General features: G+C 39.0%; 4 protein-coding genes and 1 long non-coding RNA gene across 8 annotated transcripts in view; 2 read left to right on the top strand and 3 right to left on the bottom strand.

Annotated features, from left to right (window-relative positions):
* The window catches only part of LOC124222840 (uncharacterized), a 126,234-nt gene that overhangs the window by 104,360 nt on the left and 481 nt on the right, over positions 1-21,393 (bottom strand). For all 3 annotated transcript variants that reach the window (XR_006884124.2, XR_006884122.2, XR_006884123.2), the window contains exon 2: positions 21,227-21,348. This is a non-coding gene — a long non-coding RNA (uncharacterized lncRNA). The remainder of the gene's footprint in view (positions 1-21,226; positions 21,349-21,393) is intronic.
* pug (pug C-1-tetrahydrofolate synthase, cytoplasmic) lies at positions 6,610-13,404 on the top strand. 2 transcript variants are annotated; one of them, XM_046634200.2, is made up of 12 exons: positions 6,610-6,762; positions 8,052-8,123; positions 8,507-8,842; positions 9,801-9,893; positions 10,091-10,232; positions 10,353-10,464; positions 10,586-11,455; positions 11,559-11,776; positions 11,854-12,317; positions 12,411-12,666; positions 12,767-12,952; positions 13,037-13,404. In XM_046634200.2, the coding sequence occupies exons 1-12, from the start codon at positions 6,707-6,709 to the stop codon at positions 13,124-13,126; spliced, it is 2,895 nt and encodes a 964-aa protein (XP_046490156.1). In that variant the 5' UTR covers positions 6,610-6,706; the 3' UTR covers positions 13,127-13,404. The 2 variants fall into 2 exon arrangements, with proteins under 2 accessions (XP_046490156.1, XP_046490157.1); XM_046634201.2 differs by lacking the exon at positions 6,610-6,762 and adding an exon at positions 7,638-7,865.
* Positions 13,547-14,633, bottom strand: LOC124222836 (probable methyltransferase-like protein 15 homolog). The gene has a single exon (XM_046634222.1). It carries the CDS (start codon positions 14,631-14,633, stop codon positions 13,617-13,619), a length of 1,017 nt encoding a protein of 338 aa, XP_046490178.1. The 3' UTR covers positions 13,547-13,616.
* On the bottom strand, positions 14,731-15,591 carry LOC124222839 (ubiquinol-cytochrome-c reductase complex assembly factor 2). The gene is made up of 2 exons (XM_046634227.2): positions 15,436-15,591; positions 14,731-15,031 (listed from the first exon to the last, which is right to left on the bottom strand). The coding sequence occupies exons 1-2, from the start codon at positions 15,504-15,506 to the stop codon at positions 14,731-14,733; spliced, it is 372 nt and encodes a 123-aa protein (XP_046490183.1). The 5' UTR covers positions 15,507-15,591.
* LOC124222834 (dihydrolipoyllysine-residue succinyltransferase component of 2-oxoglutarate dehydrogenase complex, mitochondrial) lies at positions 15,876-20,884 on the top strand. The gene is made up of 9 exons (XM_046634217.2): positions 15,876-16,016; positions 16,677-16,710; positions 16,839-16,899; positions 17,102-17,172; positions 17,742-17,869; positions 18,029-18,376; positions 18,478-18,653; positions 18,760-19,210; positions 19,306-20,884. The coding sequence occupies exons 1-9, from the start codon at positions 15,930-15,932 to the stop codon at positions 19,438-19,440; spliced, it is 1,491 nt and encodes a 496-aa protein (XP_046490173.1). The 5' UTR covers positions 15,876-15,929; the 3' UTR covers positions 19,441-20,884.

Raw genomic sequence — 21,393 nt, 5'->3', positions numbered from 1 at the left:
TACCGTACGAGTATATTTTAATTTTCAGAATTTTTCTCCATCGTAACTCAACATTTTCGTAACTTGAATTTTCGAAATCTATCATTTCGGAACGTTGACCCGTCGGTTTTCCGACCATTCGAAACATTGTCGTTTCCCCAAAGTTTGATTCCTTAACTTCAACTTCGACTAATTAAGCGCTCTCGGAACTTTTCAAATTCGGAACTTGAACCCCGTTCCCCACGATCGTCCCGTTGCATAGCTATTTCCCAAGGAATAGCCGATCATTGCCGGAGTTCTACTCTGCTCTAACATCCGCCTCCAGAGATAGAGCTAGCGAAGCTTAACTATATCCCAACACGAAGTTGAAATCGTTACGATTATACACACAAACGTGCGGAAATTCGCGCGCAAATACCAGTATAGTTTTCACACACACACACACACACACGCATAGAGACAGAGATATTTCGCGACGAAGTAACAAACTTGGTACAGTTTATATACATAGTTTATATACCTATACACAGTTATTGTGTATGTGTATAATATACATGTATGGAGAATTTCTCTCTACATCCTTAAGCCGAAAGCCCGACGAGGATTGCGACCGTGAGTTTCATAGAATTAACGATTGCCATCCCCTGGCTCCTTGACTACCCTTCCAAGCAACGTCTAATCAAGTTTTCGAAAGCATCTTAAGCCTCACCTTGACTACAAATAATCAATATCTCTATGAAAAAGAAGAAATCCACCGTGAAATTTGATCGAAGACAATACAATGAATTTTTCAAATCTCGAGAAAATCAATTCAACTGTTTTCACGGATGACAAATTTTTTTAAAATTGAATAACGAAATATTTTTATCACGCTTGTGGCGAGATAAAAAAAAAACAAACAAATAGAAGAGAAAAACAATTTTCATGGAGTTTGACCAACTTTTTCGGGGATCCTTGAAAAAGTTTTCAAGATACCAAAGGCTCGTTGATACAGAAAAATTGCACTCATTCGGCTGCAACGATCGAAAACCTTTCATTTTGTTGTACCGAGAATTTGAACTGAGCAAAATGTCTTGACAGATAACGGCATAGTAAAGAAAAAAAAAAAAAATAAGAGCAAAACGGGTCGCTTGACGCAAGCCTGATATTCAAGAATTTTCAAGACAACAATTTAACAATTTCTTTTGTTTGGGCCTAAAAATAATTTTTGAAACTTGGCAGAGTTGTTGCCTATAATGATAGGAACAAACCTTGAAAACATCAAAATTTGATCATTTTTATTCCCCTATATATACGCCTAATAAAAATGATGCTATTAAGCATATATATATATATATATATATAAACAAAAATATATTATAAAATTGTGATACAATTTTGAAATTTTCACGATTTGTTCCTATTATTATAAGCAACAACTCTGCCAAGTTTCGAATCGGTCCCTTAATTTTCACCAAAATCATACAAAACGAAATAACTATTTATAAAACCAACGTGCATTTTACATTTGAAAACTTTCAGAGCTTAGAGAGGCACGTGTTACAGTCGACGCAGAGGCTTGAAACTTGACACAGATGTTTTTTTTCAACGATTTAGAACAGATCTGGTTGACTTGCCAATGAAAATTTTTGCCGACCCCCAAATAAGTACCACCCTGATATACATGATATATATATACACAAACTGTATCTGGAAAATTGGCAATCATATCCAGCAAATAACCGAATTAATTAATTGAATGGAAGCTTATTAAACGGTATAATTATACCTATCGTATAATTGTCATGCCTGTTTAAGATTTGAATGAGGAGGATTACATACGTATGGTATCAGAATGAGAATTATGCACGAGATAATTATAGAAGGAAGCCGAAGCTTGAGGATGGGTAGGTATAATATTGATTCGAGGTAAGATTGGTGGGTAGATTGAGAAAGCGGTGGGGAAATGGAGGGTGGTCAAGAGGGCGGGGTGGGAGGGAGGGAGAAACGTCGGCAAGACTTGCGAATCGAGATTGAGTTGCTGCTGAGAGGACTAATGAAAGTGGAAGCTGATATATAGACGAGGGGCCTCCCTCCCTCCCTCCTCCTCACGCCCCCTCCTCTCCCTTCGCGTTTCACCCACACATTTACACACACGCACACACACGCATATATATAATATAATATAATTAAATGTGCAGGTTACTGATTGTACCTGAAACTACAACGTAATCAACCCACTTTGGGGGCTCGGACAGAGAGAAAGAGAAAAAGAGACGCGTTGAGACTTTCCGCCATTTTCTTTTTTTTTTCTTGTCATTCAAATAATTAAAAGAGCACTGAACCGATCAAAAAAAAATCTAATCAGTTTCAAGTTTGGAAAAGCTGCGCGGATCGAGAGCAAAATAATTGGAATCGAAAACCTCGATCTCGAGATATCGTCGGATGGAAAAAAAATTGATCAATCTGAAAACGAGCGTGGACGATTCTCTAAACTTCAAATCGTCAAGCGATCTAGGAAAAAACTCAACGTTTCACTTCCGGCGCGTTTACAATAACTCCCTTTTTTTCTCTCTGAAAACATACAGAAGCGGGAAGTTAAAAATCGTGATCAGTTCGTCAGTTGTAAACGATCTAAAAAAAAACCCGTTCAACCGATTTCAATCGTTCTTTCACGATTTCTCCCAGACGAACATAGACTGTATGTTTCAAGAAAAGCTCATTATTACCATAAAATTAAATATCTGCGATCAAAATTTTCCCAATCAATCTATATTATCATCATTGCGCACAGATCTCAGGGTAATACCGACAAGACTTTATAATTAAAGTCTCCATGTGCGGCAAAGGGAGGTTCGGCTTCTACCCTTAACCAAGAAACGGGCAGCAGAAGCAGCGGGAGATTTCAAGGGCTGGGAGGGGGGGGGGAGGGGGTGGACGGAGGGGGAGCAACGCGAAGCGTACACGCAGCAGGGGATGCGCGCTGCGAGACTACAGGGGGTTGCTTTTCGGAGAGTCCTACCGCGGTATGTATGTATGCATGCACATATACGTGCGAATACGTGAATAGTATATACATATATATTTATGTATATATATAAACGATGCGTAAGGCACTGGGAGGAACTTAACCGTGCGATTGGGGCAGGGGTGGAAAGCGAAGTTGAAGGTGGAGGCAATGCGACGAGCGATGGGGTTCAATGGGGTTGGTGTACGCGCGTAAACTTGCCCCCATGAGACGCAGACGTTTTGTGCACATGTATTGAGTGTGTGTGTGGATATATATACCTACACACACGCAAGGCAGACGCGTCTCTCCTTCGTCCTTCGAACTTAGGATTAGTCAAGAGACGTGATTACCTATGTCGCTGTTATGCGTAAATTTCAAAGGGGTGTATGTCCCGTTTGCGATTCTCAGGACGAAATTTTAACGACACGTGACAATTTATTTTTTTTTTCTTCTTCGTAGTCTTATTTTTTCTTGATTCATCGCTTTTTTCCTCGTTTGATTTTCTTCGTTACAACGTGTTCCTGAGTATGTAGGATGTACGTGAAAATTAACATTTTTAATAATCAATATTGTAATTAAAGAAGTAGGATGATAAATTATGACAATTTCAATGAAACGAGATCTAAAAAGAATCACCAACAAGAAGTAAACAAGGAAATTGAATTTTAGTTTGAAAATATTTTAACCACCTCTCGCCTGTAAACTTTTTTATTTTTGTCTTTATCTCTTTATACCATTTATTAATTTCCTTCTCTCTTGACGCATTTCTCTGTCCTTAATCGTGAAAATCAATTGTACGCACGTTTGATCACGATAGTCAAAGTTGTGAGCTAATTATACATGTATAACAGCAGCGGAAAACATATAAGCTGATCTGTTTCTGATGTTTGCGATACGAAAGGATCTTTGGTTAATCTTACAGTAATCTTCAATGATTGCTCGGTTCTAGATTTAACTAAATGGGCGAGCAACCGCATCGTAATTGTATTTAAGGGATCGGGTTATGTACATTTATGTACGTGTATCTGTCGTACAAATCGTCTAGGTATATACTGCAGGTATTTCACGTTAGATGTACGTATTCATATATATTAATTTTCGAAACTATTTAAAAAAACGATATTTAAAAATATTCAATCCCTTACCAAATTTCCAGTCTATGGTAGTTCAAAAATTTATAAAGCTTGGCAAATGTTTTTTTTTTTATTTTCACATTCCTTTCATTCCAACATAATTGTAATATTATTTTGTCTGAGATTTTTGTAAAATCGAACGATACAGAAAATGTAGGAATTTTGTTTTCTCAAGCGAAATCGCGGTGTAAATTGGTAAAAAAAAAAAAAAACGAAAAAAATTGTTTACGTCAATCGATTAATGCCAAAGAGTAAAAGAAAAGAAACGTTCTTGCGATTGATCACTCAGATTCAAAATTCAAGTTAAATACCTGAAATACCACCGATTTTAAGTACATGTGTAATACAATTTGTAACGTGGGATCAAAGAGGTTGAACAGTTTTTGCGATACACGCGAAGGATTCGAGGGGCAAGCGACAAACTTGGACTGGAGTAAATTAGGCGAATAGCAATCGGATTGTATAAGCTGCAGGGCTGCAAGAAGAAGAAGGGCGAAGACGAGGCACTACGGTTTATACTATACATAGGATATTCCATGCCAAATCGACCCTCGACCTCTTGGATTTGGTTGACGATTTTTTATACCGTTCTTCCACCTCTAAAAAGTAGTCTGAATTTTTTTCTCAAAATTTTATTTAGTAAATTTGATTTACTTACGATTCTAGAAAACCGACATGTCTTTGCACGTATGTAATTTAAAAAAAAAACTTAATACTAGTTTGTGTATAAAAATGTACAAGCAGCAAAGCAACAAAAGACTGAGTATATTGCTTTCAATTGTTGTCATTTTGTTTTTTCTCAAAAAAGATTGGAAACGAATGCCCGAGATTAAAAATTTTCATGTCAAGATTTTCAAACGACGTCAAAAGAACAAGTTGGTTTCTAAAAATTATAAGTAAAAGAAATATATGCTTGAAAAAATCTTTAAAACAATCCGAGTACCGTTCAGAGTTGGAACAACAACATGAGAAATTGCGAATCAAATCCACGATGTCGAGGATCGGTGCCTGTAGATTTGGCGTGGAATGCCCCATACACATTACACCGTATAGCTCCGCAGGACGTACACCTCAACGATGGAGAGCTGAAACTGTTTTTGTCGAGTTTACCTCGTCGAAGTTTCGCAGGCCGAGTTTGCAGTGTAGGCTAGGTGTATTATGGGTATACACCCCTGTATACAATGTATGTATAATGGTGTCTGGCACGAAGCTATATGGTGGTAGTCAACTTAGTTCCATAGAGGCATGGAAGGTAAGCGAATCAACGTGATTGAAAAGCAATGGCTGGCCAAACGGAGGGAAATACAAAGACAGATTGAGAGAGAGAGAGAGAGAGAAATGAGAGAATCCGGATTTTGGATAAATTTAAAAAACTTTTAACGTAGATATCCCGTTAATGCAACATTTTATTAACCCTTTTCAAAAATTTCTTGCATATACTTGTGAAAATGAAGTGACAATTTACTTTTTGTTTTCTTCAAATCTCTGCAAACCACTGTTCTTTCTTTCTTTCTTTTGTGTAAGATCGAATTAGAAATTCAGCGAAATTAAAATGTAAAATATGATTCGATGTGCCGATTAATAGACGCAATTTTAGCAATTGCATCCAAACACTTCTCGATACAATAATATATGATAATATATACATACGAGTTCGATAAAACCAATCGCAACAAACAGATTATATGTACAAATTGTTTATCGGTAAGAATATTTATCACACTGTTATTCCAGTTTGTGAATAATTTGCTGTTCGTATGCACAAGAAAATTATTTTCAACTCGTACGACGTCACGCGTAAATAATAGTAAACAAAAACAAATCAATTGGCAAATTGGCTGAATTGTGTCGATCAAGTGTCAATTGCATATTACATGTATACGTATAAGACACGTGTACAATTACTACGTTCCATCGCTGTATGTGGGTATGAATATCATTGCAATAATCTTTATATGTTAAACAATATTGCGGTATTCAAAATTCAACAAAATTTTCAAAATTTTGCTCTCGGCCAAAGCGCCCGAACAAACATTTATTTCACCGTCATAATTCCAGATTACACGTGAAAAGTCTACGATATAAATTAGAAAAATAAATAAATAAATAAATATCATCGACGAACGATCTATTCGCGTTTAATTTCCATGTTACTTTACAACCAAAGCTCTGTAAGAGGTTTGTAAGATCTCTCGTTTCTTAGCCTTGATCTCTCCGTAAGAGGTGAGCAAGATAACTATCGTCTTGTGGTAGACGGTAATTGCACAATGTTTGGCATAAATGAAATCAAACATATATAATAATAATAACAAAGACTAGCAAATAATGGGAGAAAAAAAAGACGACGACAAGCAAATCTGATATTAAAAAAATTACGAGAAATTCTGATACACGTATAAAATAATCATACATTATGTGATACGCGAATAAAGCCAAGCTGCTATTGCTTACTATCGTTTTGTGCAATTGAATAAATCGCCTCTGTTTTTCAGCATTTTAAATCAAACGAACAGCTGGGGGTAAAAACAGGGAATCGCATCTCAATTATCAGCTCGTTGGTTCATTCATATTGTACAACTCATTCGACACCGAATTGCACGTTGTTATGCTCAACCGAATGGGAAGGTTACTACAAATATCGAAACGATTACTGTCATTCAAGTAAGCTCTCCACTTTGTCTCTTCTAAGTTTTCCATTCATAAAAATCGTATACTTTTTCTGCACGGTTTATCCTTTATTCAACCTTATTTTTCTTTTTTTTTTTCATTACAAATCACGTTCGATCGAAGAAGAAAATTTTTTACTTTGCACCGTTAACTTTATTTTCGACGTTATTTCTTTTCGGAATTACTATTCATAAGTTTCTTTCTTCAGGTTTTAGTTGAACGTACGAAAAAAAACGTCGAGAAATTTTTTTAGTGAAATCGGTAGAACGTCAAAAAGAAAAAAAAGAAAAAAAAATCGTTGCCCGAATTTATTTTCCATCGTACGATAACTGGGGTGAAAATAATAAGAATAATAATTAAAAATACAAAGAACTTGTATCAAGATTATTTCTAGCGAAAAATACTGTATCAAAATTTAAACGAATAAATTGTAGTAATGACCGGATAAATTTGATAGATGAAATAAATTAAATATAAATAAATAGATCAACGAATTATGAACGATTGTCGAAAATTTTATTGTCAGTGATTTAAATATTCCCGCCGCTTCATCATCGTGCCACTTGTGCAAATGAAGTATAGGTATATTATACGTATATTACAATAAATGAGGCAATCAAATCTCCTCTCGACTAATTTCGTTTGCGCCTAAAGATTAGCCACCGCCAATGCGCAAGCCCATATGGTGTATAATAGTAATCACGCGTGTAAAATAAGCGCATGTGTGAGAACAATGTGTGTGTGATAAAAAGATTACAACGCGGAGGAGGGAGTGTGTTAAGAAGAGAGAGAGAGAGAGAGAGAGAGAAAGAGAATGAGAAGGAGAGGGACAAAGATAGGTGGAGGCCTGTTGGTTTGAAAAACAGGTCTTCTCAACTTACAACCTCGAGCCGAGTAGTCGAGTTTATCTTGTGCAGCTCGCAAGAGTTCAGTAAGCATTTGAAGGGAGCAAACAAAAATTGTTACTTGGGAATAAAATAGAGAAAAAGATCGACTGTCGAACGGTGGATTTCGGATAGATTGTCGGAAATTTTTGTTCAGAAAAAGAAGAAGAAAGAAAGAAAGAAAAGGTCATCAAGAAGAAAACAATAAAACCGGTAAACATGTAACGATTACATAAATTTTAAATTGATCTCCTAATTAGTTGTAGTAGCAAGCACAGTTGGTGTACTTCGTATCGTTCAATTATATTGTTTGCAAAAGTTCTTCAAGACTGGTAATTGAACAATTAAGTTGATACTTGAAAAGCAGGTTGCTGTAAAATTTGTTTGTTATTGTTGCAGAATTCTAAATCGAATGAAAATGGACCTGCCCGAAACACGTGGCGTCGTTCTTTCCGGCACGGAATTGGCAAAGTGAGTATTATAAAATTTAAAAACGAGAAACGATTCAAAATCATAAGAATTTAAAAGCCAATCACGATAACGGGATGACAACATCGAATCTAGGGAATCGTTACTAGAATTGACAATTTTAGCGGAAATGAACAATAAGAAGGGGGATAAATATTTTTTAGGTTATGTAAGTAACGCGGGAGTTTACACACAAACAAATCCGAATCGCTGTCTGTAAATAACCGCCATTACCGTGTTATTATTATTATTACCAGAATTCAAAATATCGAATGAAATTAATCCCCCCTCCTATCCTAAAATAAATTAACGAAACGTTCTAAAATAACGATTATTTCAAATCAAAACTATGTTCAACTGTTTCTTTTCTTTTTGCGCAATTACAGAGAAATCCGCAACGCCTTAACCGAAGATGTAAAAGCCATGCGATCCAAGCTACCGAAATTCGCACCTGGTTTATCAATCGTCCAAGTTGGCGGGAGGGAAGATTCGAACGTTTACATACGTATGAAAATAAAAGCAGCGAGTGAAATCGGGATCCATGCGAATCACGTTAAATTACCGAACACAACTACCGAAACGGAATTAATCAATCACGTAAACAAACTTAACGACGATCCAAATGTTCATGGGATAATTGTTCAAATGCCCCTCGATTCCGTCAACAAAATCGACTCTCATGTAATCACCGACACCGTTTCACCCGCGAAAGACGTCGACGGGTGAGTAAATTGTTATCATTATTTATTATTGTTGTTGTTACTTACTTTTACGTATTCTTAACACACGTCATTTTTATGCTAAGATAATTAAAAAACGGAAAGAAAAAAATCCCCAAATTCGCAAAATAAATTCAGTCAAAATATTTTTTTTCTTCGATTTATCGTATTTTATATTCAAATCGTAATATTTGAGCACCGTGTAGATTGGCGGTAATCTAATCAAAGCACGCATTGCCCTTTAACACTTATCTGATAATTCCAATGTAAGTTATACGTATGTATTGTCGACGGACGTTTATACGTATGTAAATAATTTATGCACGTCAATGACCGTTGCGTAATTAGCATTATAAAACTTCGAAAACGAGATGTAAGTTCACGTATATATCGTATATCGTATATGTATATACATATATATACATATATATATATATATATATATATATTATGAGATTTTCATTTCGAAATCTTAATCACCCGATACGATTGCATTGCATTATATAGCAGATAACGCAATAACATAAATCATCAATCGATGTGGGATAATATATTTTTGCGAATACGAAGTATGAAGATGCAAGAAAAAAAATTCTTTAAATTAGGAGAAAAAAAAATTCGTATGTAAACTTTAACGCACGAACAACATAAAGGAACGTAATAATAAACAAGAGCAATGACAACTTTTGAATTTTCAATTATAAAATTCAATAAATTTTCGATATTGACCAGTTTAATTGATAGTTTGAATTACCACATGATAGCTACGGAATACAAATTTGAAAAAAAAAGTCGACCAGAGAATCAGAATATTCTACTTTAAGAAACAGAAACAAGAATTCTGATTTTGTTAATATAAATTTGAAAATTTCAAGTTTCGAAACAAATGTAATAAAGATTTTATGACGTGCACGTAACAGCGTTATTACAACAACTAATATTTCTGTAATTGTGATTACAGATTGAACACAATAAATGAGGGTCGCGTGGCGATCGGAGATATGAGTGGATTTTTACCGTGCACTCCGAACGGTTGCATCGAGCTAATCAAAAAGTGAGTTTAGACGCTAAATATTAATTTGATCACCCGAGCAGTGAAAGTTTCCCTGAAACTAGATCAAGAACTCGACTAAAATTGGATTTATAAATCGAAAGTATTTCGCACACGGTATTCCAGAAAAAAGAAACTTCCAACAATTGATCGTAGCTAGATAAAAGTTTTCTAAATCGTACAACGATAATTCCTTACAGGAGCGGAGTTCCAATATCGGGAGCAACAGCAGTGGTTTTAGGGCGAAGCAAAATAGTTGGAACGCCGGTAGCAGAGCTACTGAAATGGCAGAATGCGACGGTGACGGTTTGCCACTCGAGGACCAAGGATCTACCCAAAGTTGTGAGTAAAAGTTTTGCCAAAAACTACGGATCGCAAACAATCGCAGAGATGTAAGAGAATCGATTGATCCTAATACGAGTTTCCCAGACTTTGCTGATTTTGTGCTAAAAAATGTTTCAGGTTTCTCAGGCGGACATTCTTGTCGTTGGCATAGGTCAGCCAGAAATGGTCAAAGGGTCGTGGATAAAACCTGGCGCAGTTGTTATCGACTGCGGCATAAACAGTATACCAGGTAATTGGTAGTAGAAAATCAAGAGGAATTTTGTTGCGAACAATGAGTTTCAAAAAATGCAAAATTAACGTCAACCCTCCAAGTATCAGCATTTCGACATTCAATTCCATTGAAATTTCAGACTCCACGAAGAAGAGCGGTCAACGACTGGTAGGAGACGTCGCGTACGAAGAGGCGTCCAAAGTGGCGTCGTACATAACACCAGTGCCAGGCGGAGTGGGTCCCATGACAGTTGCGATGCTGATGAAAAACACTGTGATATCGGCGCTTCGATCCGCAGAGAAACTGCTCAGTTCAGCATGGAGCTTCAAGGCGCTACCGTTGAAGAGAGTCGAGCCTATACCTAACGATATAACGATATCGAGGAGCCAAGAGCCCAAGAACATCGGAGTATTGGCGGAGGAGATTGGTCTCAGTCCGAGCGAGTACAGCCTCTACGGCAACAAGAAGGCAAAGATAAGCCTGCGAGTTCTCGACCGCCTGAAGAGCCAGAAGAACGGAAAGTACGTAGTGGTCGCCGGCATAACTCCGACTCCGCTGGGCGAAGGCAAGAGCACGACGACTCTCGGCCTCGTCCAGGCTCTCTCAGCACACAAGGGAAAAAACTCGTTCGCTACGCTTCGTCAGCCAAGCCAGGGTCCGACGTTCGGAGTGAAAGGAGGAGCGGCGGGCGGGGGATACTCGCAGGTGATACCGATGGAGGAATTCAACCTCCACTTAACCGGTGACATCCACGCGGTCGGTGCTGCGAACAATCTTTTGGCAGCGCAGATAGACGCCAGATATTTCCACGAGAGTACGCAATCGGATAAAGCCCTTTTCGACAGGCTTGTACCAACCGTTAAGGGAGAGAGAAAGTTCTCAAAGATTCAACTGCGCAGGCTCGAGAAAATTGGGATCAAGAAGACAGATCCTAACTCGCTGACTGAGGAGGAACAAAGGCGATTCGCAAGGCTGGATATCGATCCCGAAAATATCACTTGGACCAGAGGTGAGAACGAAGTACCGATTAATTTTATCGTAAGAAGCTGAAGTCGGTTTCGATAGCAAGAAGCGATCGATTTAACATGTTGCTTTTTTCCTTGTCTGATCAGTCGTCGATCTGAACGATCGATTCCTCCGTAAGATAACGATAGGTCAAAGTCCCACCGAGAAGGGAAAGAGCAGAGAGACGTCCTTCTGCATATCGGTTGGCTCGGAGATAATGGCTATTCTAGCGCTCTCGACCAGTGTCGAGGACATGAAGAATCGTCTGGCAAACATCGTGGTCGGTTTCAGCAAGAGCGGAGAGCCTCTCACCGCCGACGACTTTGTAAGAATTTTTTGTGGCTTTAAAACGGGTCCTTTAACTCTTCTCCAAACATTTCATCTCTCTCTAATCCATGACAGGGAGCCACTGGTGCAATGGCCGTCCTGCTGAAGGATGCCATCGAGCCAACGTTGATGCAGTCGATAGAAGGAACGCCAGTGCTGGTGCACGCTGGACCGTTTGCAAACATAGCGCACGGCTGTTCGTCGATAATAGCAGACGCAATTGGACTGAAGCTTGTCGGCTCCGATGGATTTGTGGTGACGGAAGCTGGCTTCGGCTCGGACATTGGGATGGAGAAATTCTTCGACATAAAGTGCCGCACCTCGGGACACGTCCCTAACGCTGTTGTACTGGTCACGACTGTCAGGGCTCTGAAAATGCACGGAGGAGGTCCTGCGGTCACTCCAGGAGCGCCGCTCAAGCCGCAATACGTTACGGAGAATATCGATCTGATCAAGAAGGGCTTGCCTAATCTCATAAAGCACATCAGCAATGGAACAAAGTTTGGAATTCCTGTTGTAGTCGCGATCAACAGTCATGCGTAAGTTCTACTTGAGGAGAAACTCGTTAGCGCGATGATGTGAGAAGTGATTTTCTCTCAGCGAAACATAATTGCTTTTACTTTTCACCTCAGGACCGACACAGAATCAGAATTGAATTTGATCAAGGAAGCCGCTTTGATTGCCGGAGCTTTTGATGCAGTGATTTGCACTCACTGGGCAAAAGGAGGAGAAGGCGCTCTAGAATTGGCCGACGCAGTCATTGCTGCCACTAAAAAACCGACTCGTGACTTCAAGCTACTGTACAATCTCAACACTGGAATCGAAGAGAAGATAAATATCATTGCGAAAGAAATGTATGGCGCTGGACAAGTCGTTCTAGTTGATAAGGTAACTTTGTATTTACAGCTTCATTTTTGCACTAAACGTCAAGAATAAAAAATTAATAATTGCACTTCAATCACTAAAAAAAATTACCGTCGTGTTTCAGGTGAAGCAGAAAATTGTAGAGTACACCAAACTTGGCTATGACAAGCTACCGTTGTGCATGGCTAAAACGTCGAACTCTCTTACCGGCGACGCTGCAATAAAGGGAGCTCCGACTGGATTCACCCTGGAGATAACAGATATATTCGTATCGGTTGGTGCAGGATTTGTTGTCCCTATGGTGGGCGAGGTGAGTTGTCGGTGGTTCAAATTATATTTGAAGAAATTTAATCATTCAGATTTTCATTGAATTTGTTATCCACTATTTATCCAGATCATGAGGATGCCCGGTTTACCGACTAGACCCAGTATCTATGACATGGATTGGAACGGGGAAACGGACGAGATAGAAGGGTTGTTTTAATCGCGAAGCGATATTCAAACACAGCGTGATATGTTAAGCCATTCCTTATTTTTCTTCTATACACATTCACGTGGTTGAACACTTGAATGGAATTTAGCATGCATATTCAACATATGTAATATATCGCAGAGAGGATACATCATTCGATTTTTGCATACTTATTGTTTCACGCTCATTATTTTTCTAAAGATATACAATACCTACTTGTTGTTTATGTTAATCTAAACGCACGTTAAGTGCTCATTTGTTGATGTTTATTAAATACTTTTCTCATTATACTTCTTGTTCATTTCAATAAACCCTCGAAAAAAGTGTTACTAATGGGATGACTATATTTTCTCGTAATATTGATGGAAAAAATCTGACGAAAACCGAAACAGAAAAAATACGGGACGGACGGCAAAAAGTAAAGTGAGAAAATTTGAGTTGAGTGTGTTTTTTATTTACAATGAAACGTTTACAATACAGCTATTATCGCGACGGCGATACTTTACTTCATACAAATTGCGGCTCTGAACTTGGCGGATCTAGAACGAGGATTGGATTCGACCTCGTCGATGGTCGGAGTGATGACATGCTTATGGAGCATTTCCCAAGGGCTTTGCATCAGGGATTCAACCTCGTATTTTTCGTGACACATGCCGTAACTGACGTACTTAAGCGGCAGGGTATTGGCCACGTCACCAGAAATATTACCAGAAATATGTCTCTTTACGATTGTATCTTCGAGGGAGTGAAAAGCAATGGTAAGAAGCCTACCTCCAGGTTTGAGATACCTTTCGGCAACAAACATTCCATAATTGATTTCATTCAATTCGTTATTAACAAATATCCTGAAAGCCTGGAAGGTCTTAGTCGCGTTGCTCGTGTACCTGCCCAGCATGTCTTGTCTCGGTACACTGCCAAGTGCCGAATCGACAAGCTGAGCAAGTTCGCGTGTAGTTTCCAGCTTCTTGAAAGAATACCGAACTTCAATTATAGCCCTGGCTATTTTCTTTGCCTGCTTTTCCTCCCCGTAAACTTTTATTATCCTAGCTAAATCCTCCTCGTCCGCTCTGGCGAGAACGTCAGCCACTGTTGGTTGTTCCGGACACCTCAAACCGTCCATTCTCATGTCCAGCGGCCCATCCTTGGACACTGAAAACCCTCTGTTGGCAACGTCGAACTGCATCGACGAACAGCCAAAGTCGAACAAAATACCGTCAATAGTTCCCTGTCTGACTTTAAGCTCTCTGAAGAGGTTGGGTAGCTCGGAAAACCTGCCTAGTAGAGGAATAACTCTGCCTGGATACTTAGCCGCCAATTTGTGGGCCAATTCATGAGCCACCGGGTCACGATCTAGTGCGAATACCTTTGAGTCTGGGACAGAGTCTAAAATCCTTGTCGCGTGACCGCCGGCACCGAACGTCATGTCAACAAAAGTCTGTTTCGGTTTTGGTTCGATGTATTTCAAAACAGTGTCAGCCATGACCGGGACGTGAAGCGCGCTCGCATTTTCTGTCTGCATCACGGCGTGGAGCCGGCGACAAGGCGCGACATGTTTAAGGGCTAAATGACTATTTGTTAAACTAAGATTAACTAGATTTACATTTAAATTAAGGCAACTAATCGTCCGTAGAGACATGCTTTTTTCTTCGGAACAACCTTGCCGTTCTAGACAGAAAACCCCTTTCCTCTTCCTGCCAAAGCTCAAGAAACTCCGGCGACAGTACCGCGTTGCACTGTTCCTGGGTTAAGCCACTCGCCGTACTGTTGAATGAGCGCTTGTACAATTTTCCGTAACGATTGCTAGCGATCCTTTCCAGACTATTATAGTAAGAATCGCAGCGCTTCTCGTCCACGTTGTTCAAATCGCCTTTGGAAAATGCCAGCTTCACCTGATCCCTGATGTGCTGGCCCAAATCCCTGTTGTGGTAAAATTAGTCGATAAGCATCATTTGTTCAATCTGCATCGCCATCTCTAGGGTTTCGGTTTCACACCTTGTTCACACAAATTTACAAATATCATCCTCGATCTTCTTGTTCTTTGAAATTAACTTGCCACAACTTGGAGAAAAATACATCGAGGAATGGAATCTGAACGATTGTCAATTTTGAATCTCCCACCTTTTGGGAAAATAAACTAAGCAACTAGAGACTTACAAACCAGAAGGTTGACGACATTGATTAGACTATACCTTTAAGGTTAAGAAATTTCGTTGAAAAGGCGAGAAGCAACGGCTACGTAACATCGGTCGAACTAAACCATATTTAAAGGACGAAGAAAAAAAATTCAACTAGTCATAAAAAAACATTTGGATAACACTCACTTGCCTACTTTCGATTTATCCAAAGGCCAGGATTGGAGCAGCGTGAGATACTTCTTGTAAAAACCGGCCATGATCAGTGTTGACAAATATGATGAAATCCAAAAAAAAGAATGTTACTGATGACGAAACGTAACGAAACGAGCTAGTCACGGGACTCTGTGAGAAAGCAAAGGTTTGTTCAAGGGACGCGCCATCTAGCGGAGAAAAGTATACGCAGGTGGTCAAAAATCGAAGCGAAGCGAGGCTCTAGGTGATGAAAAAAAAGGCCAAAGCTTACGGAATTCCCTCTTCTCTCTCCCTTCCTCTTTACAGCTGAGCGAGCAGAGCATCTGGCTCGCCCACATCCCAATCCCCGTAACCGACGAGGACGACAACGACGACAGGAAGAATAGTGGAGAGTGACGAGGAGAGAGTAAAGGCGGCAAGGTTTAGGCACGGAGAAACAGCTCGGCGAATATCGTCCCGATAAATAAAGTACAGGGGGATATTTAAGGATGGCCGGGGCGATGCTGTCCAATTATTCCCGGTGCGTGCCTCGCGCTCTGTTTCGCATCGTATCTTCGCCCACGACGAACGCCAGGGTAAGTAGGACGTGAGGAAATGAGCTAGATTTAACGACTCGACCGGAGAATCACATTCCATTCGAACGAAACACCCAACAGCCTCTAAAGCCTATCCCGTGAAAATTCAAAACCTCGCGAATTTTGAACGTAACGTTTTGGCATCTGCTTTCAATTCTCGTCCTCGTCATCGTCCTCCTCTAGTTTTCCCTTCGATCCTCCCTCCCCACCCCCCCGCGAATTACCAGGTCTATGTGGTATTCGTGCCGTATTCGTACCACCTTCGACTACTAATAGGCATTCACACACGTCTTGCGTCTTGCCAACTTGCAGGTGATACCACATTTCCAACCCCCCCCCCCCTCCCTCCACTCCTCCTTGAGTGCCTCTCAACATTACATAATGACTGAACAAAATGAAGCCTAATTTTTTTATATTCAAATTTTGCCAAAACTGTTGGACGATTTCAGTTCACGCAGTAATTCCTTGTTGTGTTTTTATCATACGTTATGACTTACGTTCGGTTGTGAAAATGTATGGAAAAAGAAAAACAGCACAGGATGATAGCACTCGTATCAATTGTTGGACTTGCTAAACAGATGATAATGACGTATTTAAATATTGTGCAACTCCAACTTATCAACTAATTTTGTTTGGATTTTTTTTTTTTTTTTTTTATAGGCGGCGAGATCGCTTCATCAACGACGCGGCAAAGGTAAGAATCATAAAGAGTATTTACGACGATGGAGATTATTCAATTTGAACTCTTAATGAAATGTTGATATAGTTTTTAATGTACGTATTTTTTCAATTAATTCTAATGTTTCCTGTCAATCGTTTCAGGTCGAGTGCTAGCTGCAATCTCTGGAGAGCAGCAGTTTCCCGAAGGAACGAAGGCGGCAGTGTGAGTTTTTAATTATTAGTACAAATTAATATCGTTTTATAGTTTTTGTGAAACTAGAAAGAGACAAAAGGAGTGGAAAATGCAGGACTCATATTATCATAACTTTCATAATCGCTTCACAAAACTAAAAGTAACAAAACTATTTATTCCCCAATCGTTGACATGACGATAGAGTTGAATAAAGATTTCATTATCATTTCAGATGTACGAAAAATAACTTCAATCAGCATTGGAAAACGCACGTCAGGCATATCAGGTCTACATCGTCGTTGTGTAAGAAGTTATTTACTTGTTTATTTTATTTATTTGGCCAACGGAAGATCCCTTTGAACAAGATAGCTTAGTACTAGCAGCAGGGAAGTTAGCAGAGAATCTAAAGGAAAACTGCACAAAAGATGGAATATTACCAGCGTGTTAACACTGTGACAATCGAAGAAAAATATTAAACAATTATCAATATCTCATAAATGGTCGAAACAGAGTTAAAACTCTATGCACACTCATCTAAACCGAAGGATATTAGACCGACAAGAAGCCTTGATAGTATAAATAGCGACAGAGAGAAAGTCAACCTGTGGGTCGATAAGAATAAAAAAAAAACAATCTTTGTACTGTAATTCGCTTGATTATTATTGTTACTATAATTATCATTGTCATGATTTTTGTGCCTTGGGTCAAGTTCCTAATCTATCATATCAAGACTAAAGAAACGACATAAAACTCTTCAATATTTGCTAGTCTACATCCTCGTGTGGTAAAAATGAAATAAAGCTCACATTATTTTCGTGGTGGTTGTAATGGGTCATTCGTGAAAAAAAATATCAAAAAATCAAATATTTCAGGGGAGCTGAAAGATGTGACTGTACCTCCATTCGCTGAGAGTGTAAGCGAAGGTGACGTCAGATGGGATAAGAAAGCTGGGGATCAAGTGAAGGAGGATGACGTGCTTTGCGAAATTGAGACTGACAAGGTAATTGCAGTAGTTTGTTTAATTCGTCACAGTCAACTTGTCCCTTCCCCACTTCTAGTTGCTTAGTTTCCTCTTTCTATTCTTTGCTCAAACCCCGAGCGAGGAAGGAACATCTTCAAATTCATTTTTAATCATCGTAAGTAATTAAAAAACTTTCAGACTTCCGTCCCAGTCCCTACGCCCGTTTCTGGCGTCATTAAGGAGATATTTGCAAAGGATGGAGACACCGTTAAGGCTGGTCAAAAATTGTGTTCAATCGACGTTGGAGCTAGCGGTGGAGCCGCGCCTGCTGCTGCGAAAGCGGACGCACCAAAACCAACCCCTCCCCCTCCTCCTCCTCCAAGCCCTGCAGCAGCTGCACCCAAACCCGCAGCTCCAACACCCCAACCAACTCAGGTAACTCCCCCACCTCCTCCTCCTAAACCTACAACTCCACCCGCCTCGCGACCTCCTACACCTCAGGCACCGACAGCATCGATGCCTGTTGCTGCGATAAAACACGCCCAGGTAAGAATACCTCAACAACAACGAAAAACTTACAAGAGAAAAAGTTTTGGAAAATAATGTGAAAAGTACGAGTTTGCAATGAAGTTAAATTTTTTCTTCAGTCCCTAGAGGGAGCGAGAGTTCAGCTACCACCCGAGGACTACAGTCGTGAAATTATCGGCACAAGAACGGAACAACGAGTGAAGATGAACAGGATGCGGCTGCGCATAGCAGAGAGGCTAAAAGATGCCCAAAACACGAACGCGATGCTAACAACGTTCAATGAAATCGACATGAGGTTTAATCAGACATACTATTCCATAATAATCGCACATTTTCGAAAATATTTGTAAATAATTAACTATGTTAGTATATGTATAACAAATTTCCATCCGCCCTTTCAGCCAGATAATGGAATTCCGCAAGGCGAACCAAGAAATGTTCATGAAGAAGTATGGACTCAAGTTGGGATTCATGAGCGCATTCATAGCGGCAAGTTCATACGCTTTGAAAGACCAGCCGGTTGTTAACGCGGTGATAGATGGCAACGAGATCGTCTACAGGGATTTTGTCGACATCAGCGTTGCCGTTGCGACACCTAAGGGTCTGGTTGTTCCTGTACTCCGCAGCGTTGAGAACAAGAACTTTGCGGAGATAGAAATAGCGCTCGCCGCTCTCGGAGACAAGGCCAAGAAGGGTAAAATATCCGTCGAAGACATGGACGGCGGCACATTTACTATAAGCAATGGCGGTGTCTTCGGTTCTCTTATGGGAACGCCGATAATAAATCCACCGCAGAGCGCGATTCTCGGTATGCATGGCGTTTTCGACAGACCGATAGCAGTGAAAGGACAGGTAAGCAAGAAATGGGAATACTTGAAACTGTGTACTCGATGCCCGTTGACTTCTACTTGATATGATTCGTTTGTTTTTTCTTTTTCCATATTCAGGTCGTTATTCGACCAATGATGTACATCGCGCTGACGTACGATCATCGACTGATCGACGGACGTGAAGCGGTAATGTTCTTGCGCAAAATAAAGAACGCAGTAGAAGATCCTCGAGTAATATTAGCAGGTTTGTAATTTCTGGGGTTGTAAACAAAGAAAGAAAAGACGGGAAATTCTTCATCCCGAAACGAAATGAACGATAAACAAAAACAAGGAGTAAGAAAGAAAGTGACAAAGAATGAAAACAGTAAAAAGAAGAATTTGTTGATCTTTTTTAACGTGCCTCTCACCCCGTCTCTCATACATAAAATACGTGCACACATGATACGTGAATATTTTGTATATAATACCGTGTATTATATATGTATGCACATATTCGTTTTCTTCTCAATCAAACAACAAATATCGCAATACCATAATTTCATACATACACCACATGGAAGTGAGAATCGCCACCGTCGGGCCAACTGCCTAAGTGATAGTCGAGTAAAGTAATATGTATTCTGAATCGCTTTCAGCCGAGAGATAAAAAACTCTAGCTTTATATATAACGTATACGTACGTTGTTATTGTTATTGATATTATTATTAACGTAGGTTCTAATTGAAAGAAAAAAAAAATGAAGAAGAGAATAGTTAAAAAAAGCAAAATCCAAGATACCTGATAGCAAAAAAATACTGACAAAGTAACCAAAAATTCGTTTCTGACTTCAAACGATCCTGGTTCTCTCCAACAAATTTGATCAATTCTTTTTCACCATTTCCATATGACATCGAACGAACAGAACGAATTATAAAATGCAATAATCTAATTTTGAAAACGATGTCGTTGCCAATTGCTGTTTTTTTTTTTTTTTTTTTTCCTTTTTTTACTTAACTTTTAACGCTTATCACAAGCTGTTGTATATAATGTAACAAAAGAGAAAAATATGTGTTATTTAAATCGAAAAAATACTCTGTGATTGTAACTTGTGCGCAAGAATGAAAACAAACTAAGGGTAATGAGAGTACTAATCTGAGAACAAGCCAAGGTGGCGGTGGTGGTGCAATGGGCGTTTATCATCTCGTGAATAAATAAATAAATAAATAAATAAACGAATGTGAAATTTGTGTTAATTTGGCTGGAGCCACAGATGTGAACACCGTCGTTTTTATCATAGAAAGAAGAAAAACAAAAAATTGTATTCTTAACCAAGTATTGGTCAAAGTTAATTTTGTCAGCGAAGTTACGAGTATTCATAGTTGAAGTAATCGATTTCAAAAATCACATCAGTGATGACGATTGTAGTTCTCATTTTATTTATTGCATATAAATAATAATAATAATAATAACTACACGCATAAGTATAGAAGATATAGTTGGTAAACAGTAAATCCGAAAGGAAAATGAAAACGATGAAACAAAAAATATGTCATAAATGAAAATATTTAAACGATAATTTGAAACGTATACGGATGATACGTTCGGGATCATAGATATAAATTCTGTTCGCAAATTTAATATATTCGTCTCTGATATCAGAGTTGTGTACCCTTGAAAAGTGAAATCAATAATAAATACACAAACTGATCTACATCAAGTGCCTGTTTCCTTTTTTTCGTATAACGTTTTTCCGTTTCATTTATCTATTTTCCGAAAAATAGTAATCGGAAATATTAATACGTGATTGCAGTACTGCAAAATGTGGTGGAGAATTATCGGAAACAAAATACAAAGTAACCGATATCACGAAAAGCCAGCAGAAAAAAAAAACGAACCGACATTCCTCGACAATAATCAAGGATTAACAATTGAGTAGGTCGTAAGATTATTCTTCAATCGGACGATAAGTGAACGACGTAATAATAAATCTTTGTCACGCGGTGTCTTTTTTACTCGCGGTATATATCTTATTAACACATTTCATATTTGTCGTACTTACTATGTTGCTGCTGAGATGCAATGATGCTGGTTCTTCCACTGTTGCTAGGCAGGAAATGCACAAATTTGCTCCGTTGTTGCTAGGCGATTTTCACTTGCTGCAAACTTCACAACTTTTCACCGCTGCAACAGTTTATATTTTCAAAATCTCACCCACATTACACAACT

This window comes from Neodiprion pinetum, chromosome 7 (assembly GCF_021155775.2).
Source record: "Neodiprion pinetum isolate iyNeoPine1 chromosome 7, iyNeoPine1.2, whole genome shotgun sequence".
Classification (NCBI taxonomy): Eukaryota; Metazoa; Arthropoda; class Insecta; order Hymenoptera; family Diprionidae; genus Neodiprion; species Neodiprion pinetum.
Note: the sequence above shows the minus strand (reverse complement) of the source record. Positions and strands in the feature narration are given on the sequence as shown.

Coding starts and splice junctions, on each gene's coding strand:
- pug (XM_046634200.2), top strand. CDS start 6,707: ATGCTCAACCGAATGGGAAGGTTACTACAAATATCGAAACGATTACTG. Junction 6,763..8,051: donor AAACGATTACTGTCATTCAA/GTAAGCTCTCCA, acceptor TTATTGTTGCAG/AATTCTAAATCGAATGAAAA. Junction 12,318..12,410: donor GTCGCGATCAACAGTCATGC/GTAAGTTCTACT, acceptor TTTTCACCTCAG/GACCGACACAGAATCAGAAT.
- LOC124222834 (XM_046634217.2), top strand. CDS start 15,930: ATGGCCGGGGCGATGCTGTCCAATTATTCCCGGTGCGTGCCTCGCGCT. Junction 18,377..18,477: donor CTGCGATAAAACACGCCCAG/GTAAGAATACCT, acceptor TTTTTTCTTCAG/TCCCTAGAGGGAGCGAGAGT. Junction 18,654..18,759: donor TTCAATGAAATCGACATGAG/GTTTAATCAGAC, acceptor CCGCCCTTTCAG/CCAGATAATGGAATTCCGCA.
- LOC124222839 (XM_046634227.2), bottom strand. CDS start 15,506: ATGGCCGGTTTTTACAAGAAGTATCTCACGCTGCTCCAATCCTGGCCT. Junction 15,032..15,435: donor GATAAATCGAAAGTAGGCAA/GTGAGTGTTATC, acceptor TTACCACAACAG/GGATTTGGGCCAGCACATCA.
- LOC124222836 (XM_046634222.1), bottom strand. CDS start 14,633: ATGCAGACAGAAAATGCGAGCGCGCTTCACGTCCCGGTCATGGCTGAC.